This window comes from Equus caballus, chromosome X, assembly GCF_041296265.1.
Source record: "Equus caballus isolate H_3958 breed thoroughbred chromosome X, TB-T2T, whole genome shotgun sequence".
Classification (NCBI taxonomy): Eukaryota; Metazoa; Chordata; class Mammalia; order Perissodactyla; family Equidae; genus Equus; species Equus caballus.
Genome location: NC_091715.1, coordinates 9,269,665 through 9,288,247, shown reverse-complemented (window position 1 = coordinate 9,288,247; position 18,583 = coordinate 9,269,665). Strand labels below are relative to the sequence as shown.

The following is an 18,583-nucleotide window of genomic DNA, read 5'->3' as shown; positions in this document are numbered from 1 at the left end:
CAACGGCCACTACCTGCTGCTGTCAGAGGCCCATCTGCAGCTGTCCCCCGTTCTTCCTCCTCTTCCGTGCTGGGAACCAAAGCTGTCGCAACAGCAGTTTAGCACATGACAGAGCTCTTCTAAGAATCAGGATCTTCGTTTTCTGGGCTACTCCCAAACTTTTAAGCTCAATTCTAGGTCTTAGCTGGGCCACTGGTAGATGAGGGAGGCAAATGAGGGATGGACACTTGCATTTTAAAGCTATTCCAAAGCCTGCTGCTCACTGCTCACTCTCACCGCACACTTACTAGCGCACATTTACCAGCTTCCTTCCTTGCTTTCTCACTGGACTGGTGGACAGAGGTCTCCTTTATCTCTCCCTTCCTGATGGAGGCCCCTAGCTGAGCATTGCCACTCCATTCCATCCTTTTCCCTTCCCAGCTAGCAGCTGCACGGTTCTCCCAGGTCACTTTCAGCCATCACATCTCAGGCCACAGTGTAGCACTCTGCGTCACCTCAGCATTCTACCACCGGCACCCCCGACCCTGAGCTCCCTGGACTGACTGCTCCTCCACGCCCTGAGTCTCTGCAGAGCCCTCCAGATCGGCTGCTCAGCACCATTTTCTTACACCAGTCAGTGGGCCTGCACTCTGATGCTTCTAGTGACATGTCAGTCTCTGTCAACTTACTCATTTTATAGTCTAGCAATTTTCTACCCCGCCATGGTGTTGGCTGCCCGCCGCCCTGTTATCTACAGGCGCTGGCTCCAGGTGGGCTGGGCCCACTCAGTTCTCTAACTTGGATCATCAGGCACGAGGTCGTCTTCAGCGGGGAGTGCTTACTGAGCAGCCAGGCCAGTGAAATTCTCCCTCTGCAGTGGCTTTACAGCCTGGGACCAATTTTTTTCTTGAGGAAGATTAGCCTTGAGCTAACATCCACCACCAATCCTCCTCTCCTTGCTGAGGAAGATTGGCCCTGAGCTAACATCCCGTGCCCATCATCCTCTATTTTATATGTGGGACACCGCCTCAGCATGGCTTGATAAGTAGTGTGTATCTGCACCCAGGATCCAAACCGGCGAACCCTGGGCCGCCGAAGCGGAGCATGTGAATTTAACCACTACACCACGGGGTCAGCCCCCTGGGACCAATTTCAATGTGAATTTCCTTAGTGTAGGGATTCCTACACCACGGGGGCAGTGCATATCACACTGCACATCTGCCTGTGGCGCAGACTTTCAGTTTGATTTCTCATGGGTGGCTATTTTCTCCTCCATTCAAATGCCCAGGCAAAGACTAGCTTTCCTCCGGGCCGCAGGCGAGAGATCTAACTTTCATCTCCCTTCTCTCTTGAGGCTCCTATGTGGGTGTTAACACCCAAGTCCCACCTGCCTGGATCTGACACCTGGCCCCCAGGCCACCCAAGCACCCCTTTCAGCCCTTCTTTATTTCTTGGCCCTAGAAAGCTTCCTTTCTTTCTTGGTGCTCTGCAGACACAGATTTCTTTTTAAACATTCTGTTCTATTTTGGCTACTATTTCCAAGTGTTTACAGTAAGAAGGGCTAGCTTAGTCAACTGCGTTGCTAATTAAAAGCCTAATTTTCCAATTAGGCTCATTACTTTTATAATCACAAAAAGATAACTTAAAAAAACCTCAAATAAAACACATTCTTTGCTGAAGACAAATGTGTGTGTGTGTGTGTGTGTGTTTTCTTTCACAAATGATGAAATATTAACAAGATGACAGCTCTCTGCTCTGGAGGTGAAGCTGGTAGGCTACGTACTTGGTCATTTGCAAAATAAAGTGTTAAGCAATTTAAAACACGCTTCCTTATCTAGTACATAGGAAGGGCGAAAAACCTAGTGGCAAATGCAGAAATCGGCGTCGCGTGGCCTGTGCAGTACCTTTTGGCTCCACCTGCGTCAGGTGAAACAATGATACAGTTCTTCCACTGGGCGATGTTCTCCCGGATCCACTGCAGGACTGCGGGCTCCGCGTACAAATTATCCACGGGAATGTCAAAGAATCCCTATGGGGAGAAGTGAGTGTCACACTGCAGGGTTTTTGAAAAGATACTCTCTTTCATTAAGTAAAATTTGAATTTTTTATTCAAAAGTCAGCTCTTCAACAGCCTCCGTTTTCTGAATTTAAACAGAATTAAACCAAAAGCCAGATACGTTCCAGGAGCACAGCTCAGTCTAATCTGTTATCTTTGGGGACACGTTCTACTGTCTTACGACCCTATGTTCTAAGGCACAGGAGAATGGCTCTGCAGGGCAGTGGTAAGAAGTCTGTTGTTTCTTAGGCACCTTCTTATAAGCCAAACACCTCACCTTCACTATAGCACAGAGTAGGACAGTATAACTTGGCCTGGTTTACAGACGAAGGAACTAGCTTATGAAGAGGTTAAAAAACATACATTACAACCCCTGCCATTCTAATTATTTTCCAGAAGGTGAGATGAAATTATAGGGTTTACCACCAAGAAGCCATTCTCACTCCTCCAAAACTGACCGGAAGTAAGGTGGTGGTGGAGACAGGCGATCTCAACATTAAATTCTATTGCCAAGTTCAGCAAAGACAGAAATCTGAGTCGCCTTCGCACACTCAAACACGAGTACCATGACCTCCTAAGAGAATTATTTAACTTAACAGAGACTTAGGATTTAACCACTCGCATTAAGCCCCTGATCACAACGAAGGGCGAGAAAGAAAATGCCGGAACCTGGATCTGAGAGGCATGCAGGTCCATGGTGATGATGTGATCTGCCCCAGCCACCGACAGCATGTTGGCCACAAGCTTCGCAGAAATCGGAGCACGACTCTAAAAGAGACAGACACGGGTCTTACAACAGGAAAAGGGAAGGGACGAGACGCATACATTTAGATGCCTCCCACTAAGACTTACAGGAGAAAGATAAACCACAGATGATTTATTACACATTAATAAAATTAACATCAATAATTTAAAATTATTAAACTAGTTAATACTTGTTTAATTATTCATAACAATGAAGAAAATTACACGTTATAACAACAAAAGATATTCATTCCATTTTATTCACCAAATATTTACTATTTACATATACTGTTGTGAGGCAAATACTTGACACTGGGCATAGAGAATAAATATCAAACCAGGAAACAATTAAACACATAGACATGTAACATCACAATTGGTGTAATTCAAATCGTGACAAGTGTGTAGAATAAGAGGTCCTGAGAGAAACGACAGCACGACGGGTATCAAGTTCAAAGAGGCCGGCTGTCAGAGGCCCCTCGGAGGAAACTGCTTTCAAGGCAAGGCTGGCAGAAGCAGGGAGACCAGTGTTCCAGAAAGAGTGGCATGTGTGACATCACTGAGGCTGACAGGTTACCTGCAGGGACTGAATAAAGTCCAGCACGGCTACAGGCAGTGGTCCAGGGGAGAGAGGAAGGGAATGCGGGAAGGGGAGGCGGGGCCACGTCCTGCGAGCCCTGAAGGCCAAGGCCAGCTCTTAAAGAAGAGTTTACATGCTGCGGCTGGAAGCTAATGCTGTCACAAATTAAACAAAAACCAGATCAAAGGAAGAACAGCTTAAGGTGACGGACGATTTAATATTTAGAGAAGGAGGCATCGTGACACTGATACTGTATTCCCTTTAAAGTTACCTAAGTTCTCCACAGCCTTAGCTTCCACATCAGAAATTATGGACAATAACTGTCCACATCAAAACAATCCAAGGGACTATACAGACATATGACTAGACCTAGGAAAAGAGTTCAACACTGTGCTGTAAACAACAGTATTCCCATACACCAGCCACAAAAAAGAAAATACAAGCTTAAAAGAAGATTTCATTCAAAATAGTAACAAATGGGGGCTGGCCCCGTGGCCGAGTGGTTAAGTTCGCGCGCTCGGCTGCAGCGAGCCCAGTGTTTCGTTGGTTCGAATCCTGGGTGCAGACATGGCACTGCTCATCAAACCACGCTGAGGCAGCGTCCCACATGCCACAACTAGAAGGACCCACAACGAAGAATATACAACTATGTACTGGGGGCTTTGGGGAGAAAAAGGAAAAAATAAAATCTTTGGAAAAAAATAGTAATAAACGATCCCTGTTAAATACACACACACACACACACACACACAGAGTACACTCATGTAAAAACACACACAGGAAGGAATTACATCACAATATTAACAGATTATTTGTATTTTCTCTAATACACCATTCTTTTTTAAAAAAAGAAATCTATTACTTTATAATAATATACATACGCACATATTTAGACACACACACATTTCTTTCAACACACAAAGAATGAGAGTAAACACACCAAAATGTTAATGGTAGATGTTTCTAGAAAGTGAGATTAGGGGAAAATGTTTTTCTAATTTTTAAAAAAATTTTCAACCTTCTCAGCTAACTACATATTCTAACTCATGTATCCATCCTTTAACTCCCCAGTTCTGTTCCACGTTGCCTTTGGGGTAAAAAGCCCCCCGGCCAGTCTGGCTCCAGCTACCGAGAGCTGGTCCTCCTCCAGGCCCCAGCTCCACGGGTCCTCCCTCGGGTCTGTAGGCCCGCTCTCCCTTCTCTGGAGAACACTTCAAGCCTTACCCCAGCTACACCCACACACCTGCCTTGTCCCCACTCCACCCCCATCTCTGCTGAGTCAATGCATTTGATCCTCGAGATCTGGTTCAAATCTCCAAACTTTAAGGCACTCCAAGAACTCCAGAGAGAAACGATCTGTCCCCTCTAAAGGGGCACAGCATCGGCGAAGCGCTTGGCCCCACCATTTGGGACCACCTTATGTGCCTGCTGAAAGACTGACATTAGAAGATATTATATGTACGGATGTCATAGTGCACAGCTAGACTATGCGTCCCTCAAGGGCAAAAATCAGCTTTGGAGAGTTTCACATCAGCTACAGCACACAGCTCTGTACCCTGCATATGACAGTTCAATACATATTTAATAACAGAATCTCTATAACACCAGTTTCCAAGGCTTAGTCATTAGCCTCACTGATTGTGAGAATTATTTAGTCTACGATAGTTCCAGGATAATTAAAGGGAACAAAGTGATCACTGGGACTTCTTTGTAATAGAATCTGACTCGCAACACTAATCAATTTGGGGCTCTTCCTATAATTTTATAACCGGCAAAAAGATTCCTCCGTTCTTCTCTCCCAGCAGCATCGAGCATTTCCTACTTCTGAGATCCAAACCACAGGGCTAACTTCTAAATTCTTATTTTCTGATTTCCTTTCTCAGTTCTTGTTTACAAATTTGGTTATTGTGCCGGCTTCATGATGTGGATCAATACCCAATTCCATCTTTCAGGAAAAAGGATTTACCAGTTAACTGACTTTACAGCCAATTAAGAGAAAAATTAGTATGGCATTTCAACGAAGGTGGAGTCAAGATACGGTAACCCAAAATAAAACATTTGACTCCATGAATGAGAAACGGAGAAAGGTCCAACATTTCGTGCACCACTCCAATGATGACAAAGACTCTCCGATCATTCCAGATCTTATTCAATGCATCAGATGCCGCCCTGCTAAAAGCGTAAATATGATAAGCTTTAAACATTTACAAGATTGTAGAAATTTGTGTCAGGACAAGTGTCCTCCATTTTTCTGGCTAAGAAACAAAAAGTAACAATTTTATCACTAAAAAGAGAACATAACTTTGAAAACGATTTTGAAAAAAGCTACAAGTCCTCTATCCCCTCCAAAGTAATTATTTCCAGCCTTGCCCACGTCATACTGTTTTCACCAGGGAAGGAAACCAGCAATCACTGTGTGTCCATTATAGTAGGTGTCAGCAGACTGCAGCCCATGGGCCAAACCCAGCCTGTGGTCTGTTTTCGTACAACCTGTGAGCTAAGATGGTTTTTACATTTTTAAGTAGTTGAAAACAATCAAAAGATCAATATTTTGTGACATTTGAAAAGTATGTGAAATTCACATTTGAATGTCCATAAATAAGTTTTTATTAGAACACAGCCTTCATTTACATGCTATATATGGCTGCTCTCATGCCAAAATGGTGGAGTTGAGCTAGTGCAAGATGGACCCCGGTGGGCCAGAAAGCCTAAAAGATTTGACGCTTGGCTCTTTTTGGAAAGTCTACCCACTTGTGTATTCTATGCTAAGCACTTTATAAATGGTAGCAAATACTATCCTTAATTTACAGATGAGGAAACTAAAGAACGTGCAGAGTTTAGGCTATTTTTACAAAGGATAAACTGCGTAAATAATGGCACTGAAATTCAAACCTGAATCCACTTGATTCGACAGTTGTAACCCCGGAGCTCAGACCACTCTGCACCACGCCTTTTACAATGAATACTCTATCATCCTCATTTTTCCATGTTAGTATTTATACTGTGCTAATGTGTCTTAAATTATGAAACCATTCCTTCGCTATCAGAACTTATCCTCTGGTTTCCTGCACATACAAATAAAACCAAAAATTAAATTTTACAGATGTACAGGCCTTGCTCAAAAAGAAGCAGTGAGAGGCTGGCCTGGTGGTGTAGCGGTCAAGTTCACGTGGTCTGCTTTGGCAGCCCGGGGTTCATTAGTTCAGATCCTGGATGTGGACCTACACACTGCTCATCAAGCCATGTGGTGGCAGCATCCCACATACAAGAACTAGAGGGACTTACAAGGAGGATATACATCTATGCTGGGGCTTTGGGGAGAATTTAAAAAAAAAAAAAGCAGTGAAATTAAAAATAATGACAGAAGCTTTAAATACAGTTAAAAGGCTGTAGCTTTTTCTGGGGTTCTTTGCAGATAACTCTAAGTAGATCAATGACATGGAATTTCACTGTGTCTTAGATGTCACAGGCAATACAGTCCCATGGGAAGGAAAAGGACAAGAGAAAGTTGGGAGGAGGGGGGTGCCCAGGGCTCCTCCTGTGGCCAAGGAGGAGAATCTTCTTTCCGAGCCCAGAGAGCAAGTGTGGCTATGACCTCTCATCCCATTCAAACACTACGTGGCCTTTAGCCTACCTGAGGGAAGCAAAAGGGGAAGGAAGCATCTTTGCCCATCACCCTGCCCCCTCATGGCTCACCCTGCCTGGTAAATGAAGGATGCTGATGGGCTCAGGCCATTTCTCTTAAGCGCTTACCAAACCCCTCATTACCCTCACTTCAACACAGTTTCCCCGATACAAAGCCAATCCATTTGCCCGAAGGAAAGAAATGGGTAGAAAAACTATTAGCAGCAATTTTAAAAATACAAAGGCATACCTCAAATGATAGACAAAATTAAGAATTTCCCTTTCGACCAGTTTGGTGAAAGAATGAAACTCTCTCCTTACAAGTCACACTCACTACAGAGACGTGTGAGAAACGAGAGGGCCCGGATAATCTACACGTCTTGGCCATCTCCGAGGTCAGGCCCAAAGCTACAGGCCTACACAAAGGGTGGCCATGTGTCACACTAGCCCGGGACATTTGGGATGGACACTTGTTTCTGGGCATAATTATTCAGAGTCCCCTTTCAAGCTCTCAGGTATTCTGGCTTAGATGATAACTGACTGCCTCACAGCTTGAACTGTCCTGAAAATACCCACTTATTAACACATCAGTGACTTCCTTCAAGGTCCCGTGGAGTGGGCTGAATGGTGGCCCCAAAGACACCAGGTCCCAATCCCGGGAACCTGTGTAACAGTCACCTTATTTGGAAAAAGGGTCTTGGCAGATGTGATTAAATCAAGGATTGTGAGAGCGGGAGACTATCCTGGAGGGCCCTAGATGCTATCGCATGTATTCTTAAACAGGGAGGTTTGACAGAGACAAGAGAAGGCCACGTGAAGGTGGAAGCAGAGGTTGGAGTAACCCAGCCTCAAGCCAAGGAATGCGGCAGCTACCAGAAGTTGGAAGAGACCAGGAAGGACCCTCCCCCAGAGCCTTGGGAAGGGGCGTGGCTCTGCCGCACCTGGCTTTGTGCCTTGTGGCCTCCAGAACTGTGAGAGAAGGCATTTCTGTTGTTTTAGGTCACTCAGTTTACAGTCATTTCTTACAGCAGCCCTAGGAAACTAATATAGCCTTCTCTGATTCCTTCTTTTCTATCAGTTTCTCTAACAACAAGCCTCACAATTTCTGAACTCAGGATTCCCTCGGTCGCCATTCATGCCGTTTCTCAATTGTTATCACATCCTTGCTTGTGGCGTTGATGGGGAGCGTCTTCTCTCTTCCATCGGCAGTTAAGTTCGGAAAGTCATGGAATTGTCTGATTGGGTTAAAAACGAAAAGCAGCTCCCATGTCGTTTTTAAGAAACACACTTACAGCAAAGTGATTAAGAAAGAGCAAAAGGAAGGAAAGAAACATGCCTGAAATGGCCCCAAATGGAAAACTCATCTACATGCCCCACAATAGGAAAACGGATAAAGAGCTGGTCGGAAGGCAATGCAGTTCCACAGGAGAGTTAAACCCATCCGAGTGTGAGAATTCTGAGGGCTCTTTTTGTCAGCACAGCAGTAGGAGGCACTGCTGGCAAGCAGAGGCCAGAGGCCAGAGGCCAGGACGGCCGGCCCCTCCCCTGTAAGGCAGGAGTCGGCCCTTCCCAGATAGTGCTAGTTTCTCTTTACAACAAAGACTTCATTATGAATAAACATAAGAAACAAAGTTTGAAAATACAATCTTACAGAAGTAACTGCAAATCAGATATTTGCAAGCAAAAAATGCAGGCGGCTCAATATTTGTATCAAAGGAGTTAGGATTACAACTCACCACAGGGTGGGAAAGGGCCATGTAATGATAAAAGAAATCATTTACTGAAGATAAAAATGTATCAAGTATCTTAGCACCAAATGCAAAAGCTACTAGAAACAAAGGAGAACCTGATTCCGAATTAGAGAATATAGAATTTACTAAACCTCCTGTCAAGCGGAAGAGAAACAGTGGCAGAATATTAGCCCTTTATGGCATGGACAAAGATGAAGATGCTCAACAATCCCATGGGAACACACAGATAGGAGGGATAACTAAGACAAAAGACCATTTCGATGGGACAAAATGAATAAACTGAAATTTAGCACCTAAAAATGCACATAAAACTTTCAAATCAAGTTTAGAATGAAAGAAGCTCCATAAATAACAAGTGAGAGGGCCAATGCTTCACAGCAGCACGTGTGACCTGAGGTTTCAGCGGCTCATAAGCTAAAGCTGAGTCACAAAGTGACAGCCACACACACACATCGACCAATCAATGCTCTACTCCAGGGCTCAGCAAACTGTGGCCCGCGGGTCAAGTCCAACCAGCCACTTGTTTCTGCACTGCTTGTGATCCAATAATGGTTTTCACGTGACTAACTAGTTGAAAAAAAATCAAAAGAGCATTTCCTGGCAGGCAACAATGATATGAGATTCACATTTCAGTGTCCACAAATAAGTTTTATCATACTGCCATTCATTTATGTATTGTCTGTCTGTCTTTGAGGGACAACCAGAGCTCAGTAATTACCACAGAGGCCATACAGCCTTTATGGAAAAAGGTTGCTGACACCTTCTAACATATATGGTAAATCACATCTCCAGTGTGGAATGGAGTTCTGGAGATCAAATTTTTAGTGAAACATTAACTAAGCTGTGTTCAGCAAGAGGTCTGGAAACCACACCTGAAGAGTTTGGCATTAAAATTTAGGGGAACCTTGGTATATGAATTCAAATTTATAAAGAAATTTTCTCATATATGAGGGGATTGTGTGTGCTGTTTGGAAATTTACGCTGTTTCAGAAAATGAACTATGGAGGTAAACGGAGGTGTATTGGGGGAAACCTGTCTCCTAATGAGTTACCACATCACAGAACAGCAGTGTGCCTTGTAAACTGGGAAGGATGCACGCAGAACCCGACTGAACATCTCTTCCTAAGATACAGAGCAGAAAACGGCTCAAGAGTTGATCCCCGCAGGGGGCTGAACGGGATCCCCAAAAACTCATCCACCCAGAACCTTAGAATAGGACCTCATTTGGAAAGAGGGTCTTTGCAAATATAACTAAGGTAAAGGTCAAGATGAGGTCATTCTGGGTTAGGATGGGCCCTAAAGCCAATGACTGTCCTTTTATAAAAGAGGAAAGGATACCAGAGACACAGGGAAGAAGGCCCTGTGAAGACACAGGTAGAGATAGGAGTGATGCCACCAGAAGCCAAGGCATGCCAGGAGGCACCAGAAACCGGAAGGGGCAAAGAAGCCTTCCCCGCTAGAGTCTTCAGAGGGAGTCCAGTCCTGCTGACAGCCTGCTTTCTGACGTCTGGCCCCCAGAACTCTGAGAGAATACATTTCTGTTGTTCTGAGCCACCCAGTCTGTAGTACTCCATTACAGCAGCCCTGGGAAACTCACACAACCCCCTTTATCGTTCCCCTCAAACTCCGACTTCTCTGATTTTCCTTGAAGGCAGAGACCATATCCTCTTCAATTTCTTCTAGAAACTCAGACCTCCGATAGTGCTAGTGTTGCTAAAAGAATAAACAACATTAACTTCATTCTTCTTGAAAGGCTAAAAAGAGGCAACGGTATAGTTTTAAAATTAAACTTCACCGTACAATATCCCAACCAGGATACCGACATGGATACAATCCACTGATCTGATTCTGATTCCGACTGCCCCAGTTTTCTGCACTCACTGGGCGTGTGTGTCTATTTCGTTCTATCCACTACCGAAGATACACAACAATTTCATCACAAGGTCTATAATGGTATTTTAATACCCGCAAAAATATGCTTTATCTGTTTCTGTATCTATAAACGTTAACATGAGGGCTGGTTCAAAGAGCAACCTTTGAAAAAGCCAAGATGAGAAGGCATATTTACTCGACCATTAAAACAGAAAGCAAACATTTTGCAGATTCTGAGATAACATGTGAGGAATAAAACACAGACGTTGACCCAGAGCAGGCTCCTCCAAGAGGACACAACCCCCATACCTTGTCCTTTTTATCTTGTCGGGCGTATGGAAAACACGGGATCACCGCGGTCACCCTGGACGAGGAGGCGATCTTGCAGGCGTTGATCATGATGAGGAGCTCCATCAGGTTGTCGTTGATTTCGCCACAGCCACTCTGGATGATGTAGACATCTTCCCCTCTCACGCTTTCACCAATCTCCACGCTAGGAAAAGGACAACGCCATCTGTTAATATTAAAGTATACTTCCGTCTTGGGAGTCCCCAAGACCCCCCCAGGGTGTGATGAGTCGCCAGGACCCAGCATACAGTTGTACTCACAACTATGATTCATCACAGTGGAAGGACACAGGGCAAAATCAGCAAAGGGAAGACGCACAGGATGAAGTCCCGGGGAAACCAGGCGCAAGCCTCCAGGGTCCTCCCCTGGTGGAGTCACACGGGTTGACCTCACTGCCCCCAACAACATGCTGTGACAACACGTGCAAAGGGGATCTTATACGCTCTTTAGAAATTCGTCTTGATTCTGTTAACTCTTTTCTGCTAAATATTATGATTAGTTTGTTTTTTACTGTTATTCAAGTTACAGATACACACTGCTTAAAAAATTCAAATCATCCTGTAAGGCTCATAACAAATAAATAGCCCAGAGGCAACCAATTTCAACTCTTGATGTGGTTTTAGATATCTATCTTCAAGTCTCGAGCTAATAGGGTTGTATTGTTTCATCTTGCTTTTTCATTTCAGGCATCATGGGTTGACTTCTCACTATGAAGATGAGGACTCAACCCTCTTTCCTCCCCGTCCCATCCCCTGCATGCTGTGCAGCCTTCCTGTCTCATCGCTCCATCATCCCAACACAGACCAATATCCTAACCAAATATGAGGTCTGCATTTTCACCGTGGACATGCTCTTCAGAGGTGAGCCACAGAGTACACTGGAAGCAATACTGCCCTTTTATGCACATTGTTTTTGGTTTGTTTTACCCTGGAGGAAATTATCCTACCTTTTCATCCAAGTTTTCTAAGTACTGAATATAAATTCCATGTTCAACACTTGGCTAACGATCCAAATCCCGTGATGTCAGAGGCCTCCAGTGCGATCTCCGTTCCATTGTCCTACCCAGGTTTCTCCCAGAGCTGGCTGGCCTGGGTTCTCTTTCTCCCTGTGCACAGCTGCCCCCTGGGGAGTCCCCACACCCCTCTCTCACACTCGATTTCCCACTTTCTGTATCCTCTTTCTTGATGTACTTCCTTGTTTTTCTGGTTGGCATCCTCCAGTAGCTTCTTGAGAAAGTGTGGATGGGAGCTTTGAAAGTCTTTGAAAATTGCCTATTGGAAAATTTCTGTATTTCAGGCATAGAATTCTGAGCATTCAACATGAGAGCGAGCCACCCCTCACTGGCATGTGCCTTCCATGGGAAGAAAAGCAAAATCGTGCCCTGTGCTCAGGCAGGCCCTTCACAGAACACTTCCTAAGAACCAAAGAGACCGTCAGCTCTGCTACAACGCTTGTTTTCAAAAGGGAAATTTGTTCCAACAACTGATATCCTAGGAACAATTTGAGCATAACATGAATTTTGCGTTGGCCTACGCACGACCTCACATCCTAAGATGGGAATGCAGAAGACTGCACTGCATCCAGCTGAATGGAGCCACTTAGAAAAACTACACACACACACGCTTCAACAAGCAAGCTGCAGGTGTTTTTCAATGCCAAGTGCCACATTTATTGTCGCATTTATGTATTTTTCAAACACGTAATATATGGAACAGTGTTTTACCATTTTTTGTATGTTCCCATCTTTTTTTAATATGACACTGAGGAAGTTTTGACTGTTGCATCTCAACCCCATTTTTCCCAAAAACCTTATGGTTTTTATTGTATGATTTTGCATAGCATGGTGATTTTTAGGAACACATATGTCACATTACAGCAGAACTGACTGTAAATTGAAGGCTCACCCAGAAAAGAAATTTAATGAATCTTATTTTTAAATTATAAGTGAGAGAGGGTAGGCCTGGTGGCTTAGTGGTTAAGTTCGCACACTCCGCCTCGGTGGCCCAGGGTTTGCAGGTTCAGATCCCAGGCACAGACAGAGCACTGTTCATCGGCCATGCTGTGGCAGCATCCCACATAAAATGGAGGAAGACTGGCACAGATGTTGGCTCAGCGACAATCTTCCTTAAGCAAAAAACAAGACGAGGATTGGCAACAGACGTTAGCTCAGGGCCAATCTTCCTCACAAAAAAATAAATTAAAAAAATACAATAAGTAAGGCATGTAAATACTCTTATCTCTCCTCCTATCAGAAGCCAATTATACCCAATGATATTATTTTATTAAAAGAGTCAATTATTCCCAAACAAAATTTAAAAATAAGTTGACATTTGGGATACCAGGTAGTAGTCTATCTGAATCAACAGAAGCTTCTACCCAACTTCAAATAGCATAATCAGAAGAGAAAAATGAAGTTTCTCAAGTTGACATGATCTGAAAATGAGTTTTGGTAGCAGTGGGTCATTCTTGCAAGTTCTCTGCTATGGGTGGGAATAGTACAATGCCAACCTCAGGACGACAGGGACAGACACAATTCTATGTTCGCCCTCCTATTTTGAGTCCTAAGGAGCTAAATGTAATTCCTTTGTGAATATTGTTATCAACTGTGAGATGACGTCAATTTGGAAATCACTTTCTTACATAGCTCAGGGGTCGACAATCTACAGTCCACGAGCTCAGAATGGCGTGGTGGGCAGAATAAGGGCCCCTCAAAGATGTCTATGTCCTAATTCCTGGAACCTTGGACTATGTTAGTTTACATGGCAAAGGGGAAACATGTTGGCAGATGGAATTAAAATTACTAATCAGCTGATCTTAAAATATGGAGATTATCCTGGATTATTCGAGCAGGCCCAATGTAATCACAAGGGTCCTTAAAAATGGAAGAGGGAGACAGAAGAGGTCAGAATCAGAAAAAGATATGAGGACTGAAGCAGGGTCAGAAAGGTGCTATACTGCTGGCTTTGAAGACGGAAGGGGCCAAGAGCCAAGGAATGCAGGCAGCCTCTAAAACCTGGGAAACACCAGGGAAGCGATTCCCCCAGAGCCTCCAGAAAGGAACACAGTGACCCATGATGGACTCCTAACCTACACAACTGTAAGAATCAGCAGCAACAGAGACAACATGGGCTCGCAAGGCCTAAAATATTTACTATCTTGCCCATTACAGAACACGTTTGCCAACTCCTGGTGTTATGACTGTTTATCCCAAAAGATCAGCCTCACTGGCCTATTATTCCTAAGGAACCTCAATCCCCATATGACTAGCAGTCCAGAGGAAGACGGAAAATACCATCACCATGGCAACATTTTTTCCAAAGCTATTCCTGCTTCTACTCATAAAGATGATCACGACTGATCTTTATTCTAGGTCTTTTAAAAACTATGGCCAGAAGGTAGCATCCATTCGCCGTTCAGACACAGGATCTTTACTGATTCTGAAATAGGAAAGCAGATGAGTTTATCTGACTCAACAATGAATGGGTGTGATAATTAAAAGATGGCCACAGACACTTTAACACTTTTCCCATGAAGAAGTGAGGTCTATGTCCCCTCCCCTTGGATTTGGGAGGACTCTGTGCTTGACAATAGAATGTCACAGAAGTGATGATGCACCAACTTCAGGGTCCAGGCCTTAACAGACTGGTAGCTTCCACTTCCTGTCTTCCATGCCATAAGGAAGCCCAAGCAGCCCTGTGGAGAGGTACTGAGGTTGTTAATCAAGCTCCCAGGCAAAAGCTAGTACCAACTTACTAGCCATATGAGTGAGCCATCTTAGGAGTGACTCCTCTAGCCCCACTTAACTGTCCTAAATGCCACCACTTGGGGCAGAAACAAGCCTTCCCTGCTGAGCCCTGCCCCAATTGCGGGTCTGTAAGTCAAATAACCAATTGCTGTTTTAAGCAGTTAAGTTCTGGGATGATTTGTTACACAACATTGATAACCAGAACTTCGGGTCTTTCAATACAGCTAAGGACTCTGGGGGCAGGTCAACCGACCAGGATAAAATGCTACAACAGGCTAATCTTAGACACCACCATCAGTGCTGTCCTAGGAGACATCGTGGGATTTCAGCAGCCTATAGTAAAGCTGGGCAGACACCTCCCTGCATATCTGAAATGATTTAGAGATGAGAAGGGAAAACCAGGAGGCTCTGTGTCTGATTAGGTAGTGTTTTAAAAATGGGGAATGGAAGGAGTGATGACCAGGGGACAGCACACCAGACTTCTGGTCCTGGCTCAGCAACAGATTCAGGAAGGGGCCCCTGACATGAGTTCAATCAATTTTCTCTTCCTTTTGTTTCTCATCTCTAAGACCACACATTAAAAACCGGATCACTAGCAGCGTACTAGTATGGAGAGGACTGTTTGTAAAACTCAACTCCGGACCTAGATGGCTCATGGGAAAGAGAAAAGTCAGGAAGTTAACCTTTTACACTCGAGATATCAAAAACATAAAATGTAACTACAGGAGCAATTCCCAGACTTCATCTTGAGTGGTTTTCGAGACCTCATGATTTCTAATTATCAGTTGATGGTTATAAAACGTTCAAAATCAAATAAAATGGGGTCTGCTTTACATTTCAAACAAGCATATAAACAATCATACTTCAATGTCTGAGTTTCACCCAACAGTATAATCATTTTGAGCAGAAATCCAACAGCGACTCCGCAATGGACTTCTGGTCTAGATTAACCATGCTCTTTAACAGCAAAGGATTGGGCTGTGCTAAGATAACATGGAAGGGCAACATATTTGCTTTCAAAACCCACTTCATCCAGAAATTGGTCCTTTACTTACATGACATCACCTCCTGAACAAAAACTATTATCCTATTCTTCTTTTTTAAAGATTGGCACCTGAGCTAACATCTGTTGCCAATCTTTTTTTCTTCTCCCCAAACCGCCTGCCCCCCCCCGCGCCCCCCCCCCCCCCCCCCCCCCCCGCCCACATAGTTGTATATTCTAGTTGCCAGCGCCTCTGGTTGTGCTTATCCCATTCCTCTTTAAGCTACTGAAACTTGAACAGGACTGGCAAAATATCACAGCATTCACATCTAGCTATACTCTCCTTCTCCAAAGCCCTTGCCCATTCTCCTAGACTTCTGTATTAAACTGAAAAGCAGAATTCTTTGGCTGAAGGACTCCCGGCATTTATACCATCTAGCACTCATCCACAAACGTTTCCTCACTTTGGTTATTATCAGGGCCGTGTAATGGTGATTGCCCACCTGGAAGAAGGGATCCACATATCCTAAAAAGCTGACTCAACAACAAATTCCATCTTTTCCATATGTATTATTATTATTCCTTGGTTATCTAAGAAATTTTTGCCTAACTCAAGGTCACCAAGAGTTTCTCCCATGTTTCCTTCCAGAAATTTTCAGTTCTATGTTTTACTTCAGGTCTACGATCCATTTCAAGTTAATTCTTGAAATGGTGGGAGTATGGATGGAGGTTCATTTTCTTGGCAGCTCGCACCAATTGTTCCAGCACCACTTGTTGAAAACGTCGGTTGAATTGGACCTTTGCCAAAGATATAAAATGATCAGTAACCGTGTACAGTGCCAAACATTTAAGGGAGGGGGAAAAATGAGACCAACGTGAAATTAGTCAAAGAGCTTTGCGGACTCAGGCAGGTGGAAAAAGGAGCCCCCGACCCAGCTTGACGGGGCCACCCGCTTGACCTCACTGGCAGAGGCAACCACTTCGGGTGGACCTGAGACATGGGTGGCAGTTACACTCAAGCCACAGCCTTGCTGCTGGACACAGCAGAATCCCAGAACTACGAAGAAGCTACAACTCCATCATGCTGGAGGCAGAAAAACTGGAGGCAGCACAAGGGAACCCAGCACGTGCGCCCTGGAGTTTTCAAGCTCTTTAAACCCTCTGCCCAACCATGCGCTCTGGTTAACCCAGCGGTCTTCAGCCTGGCTGCTCAAGAACGTCACCCGGGAGCTTCTACCACGCTGATGCCCAGCCCGCTGGATCCGAACGTCTGCGGCGGGGCGGGGAGCGGCGTTTTAAATGGCCCCAGGTGAATCTAGTGCGCAGCCCCGGCCGGGGCCGTGGGCGGAACCTTCCCTCGCACGCTCCGGGTCCGGGAGCAGCCGGCAGCGACGCGGAAACGTCCCTGCCCTCATGCCCGGCACCGATGCGGCTCCCTCCCGCGGCGCCCACCTCTCCCCGACGCCCCGTGACCGCGCCGAGGTCGCCCTTCCGGGCCGGGGCCGCCCTCCTGGGCTTCTCCCGGGCGCCGCGGCGGTGGCGCGGAGGCCGCGCCGTGGCCGTCCCGCCCCGGAAGGGGGAGCGGGCGCCGCGGAGGGGGTCCCGGGGGGGCGCGCGGCGACCCCGGCCCCGCCGCCGCGCGCCCTGCGCCCTTCCCGGCCCGGCCGGCCGGCCGGCGGCGCGACGCCCACCTGGTCTCCTGGTTGCTGAACTTCTTGGTGACCACCTTGCCCAGCTCCAGGCCCAGCCGGTCGGCCACGCGCTGGGACAGGTCCTGGTGCGAGCTGCCGCTGAACAGCACGATGTTGGGCATGGCTGGGCGCGAGGCGGCGGCGGCACGAGCAGCGGCGGCGGGAGCGGGAAAGCGCGGCGGCCGGACTGAGGGAGGAGCGGAGCCGGAGGAGCTGCAGGGGGCGGAGCCTGGGAGGCGGGGTTGGGGGCGGGGCCGTGGAGGCGGGCTGTAGGGGGCGGAGCTCGGGGGCGGAGCTGTGGCGTGGAGGAGCGGGAAAGCGTCCCGGCGGGACCCAGAGGAGGAGCTAGTGGAGGAGGGAGGAGCTAGTGGGGGAGGGAGGAGCAGGAGGCGCGGGGGTGGGGGGAGGAGAAGAGGCATTGGAGAGGCTGGGGATGGGGGAGGAGAAGCTGGAGGAGCGAGAGAGGGAGGGGGCGCAGGAGTGGAGGAGAGCTGGAGGGCCTGTCCACACACCGACCGCGGTCCGATGAAAGGCCCTGGGTGGTCCTGAAGTACAGAGTTGCCCTTGCTCCGAGGGCCATTTGTAGGTCCCAATCTTGACTTTTCTATCCTGCCTGGCGGGGGAGGGCCAATGAACCAAGTTAACTGGACACCGAGGGAGGGGGAAGGAAGGGGCGATGGAGGTGCCTCGCAAACAGGAGCGACCCTCACCCGCAACCCTGAATACCCCTAAACCCATTGCAGATGACTAGTGTCCAACTACAAAGGTCTGCAAACTGTGGCCCGTGGGCCAGATCCATAGCGCAGCTGTTTGTACCAGAGAGCTAAGCATTGTTTTTATAAGTGAACGTTTGCAATCTACGCGATAATAGCTACACTACCTTTGAACCCCAATTAAGGGAAATATCCCCCTCCAAAAGAACTTTCCTCTCATTAATAGGTGTGTCCTGCAAACTTGTACTTGATTGTTATTATATTTTGGATCTCGTCAATAAATACATAGGGAAAATTTGTTTTCTCTCATTATGTAAGTACCTACATAATATCCTCTCCATTTTGCCTCTTGGCACACAAAGCCTCAATTATTTACCATCCAGTCCTTAGTCAAAATTTGCTGATGACTTAACTACAGGATTGCCCAGTGTCCTTGAAAAAGCTACAATGCCAGTGACTATCTGAGCCCTGACCACAAGTAGGGGGGCAGAGTAAGTT

At 46.1% G+C, this 18,583-nt stretch overlaps 1 protein-coding gene across 1 annotated transcript in view; it reads right to left on the bottom strand.

Annotated features, from left to right (window-relative positions):
- Window positions 1-17,637, bottom strand: part of PRPS2 (phosphoribosyl pyrophosphate synthetase 2) — a 30,765-nt gene extending 13,128 nt beyond the window's left edge. The window contains exons 1-4 of the mRNA XM_023634465.2: window positions 17,373-17,637; window positions 10,916-11,099; window positions 2,705-2,803; window positions 1,884-2,008 (exon numbers count right to left, since the gene is read on the bottom strand). Coding sequence (XP_023490233.1) covers window positions 1,884-2,008; window positions 2,705-2,803; window positions 10,916-11,099; window positions 17,373-17,494 — 530 coding nt within the window. The 5' untranslated portion in view covers window positions 17,495-17,637. The remainder of the gene's footprint in view (window positions 1-1,883; window positions 2,009-2,704; window positions 2,804-10,915; window positions 11,100-17,372) is intronic.
- Window positions 17,638-18,583: the final 946 nt, after the last annotated feature.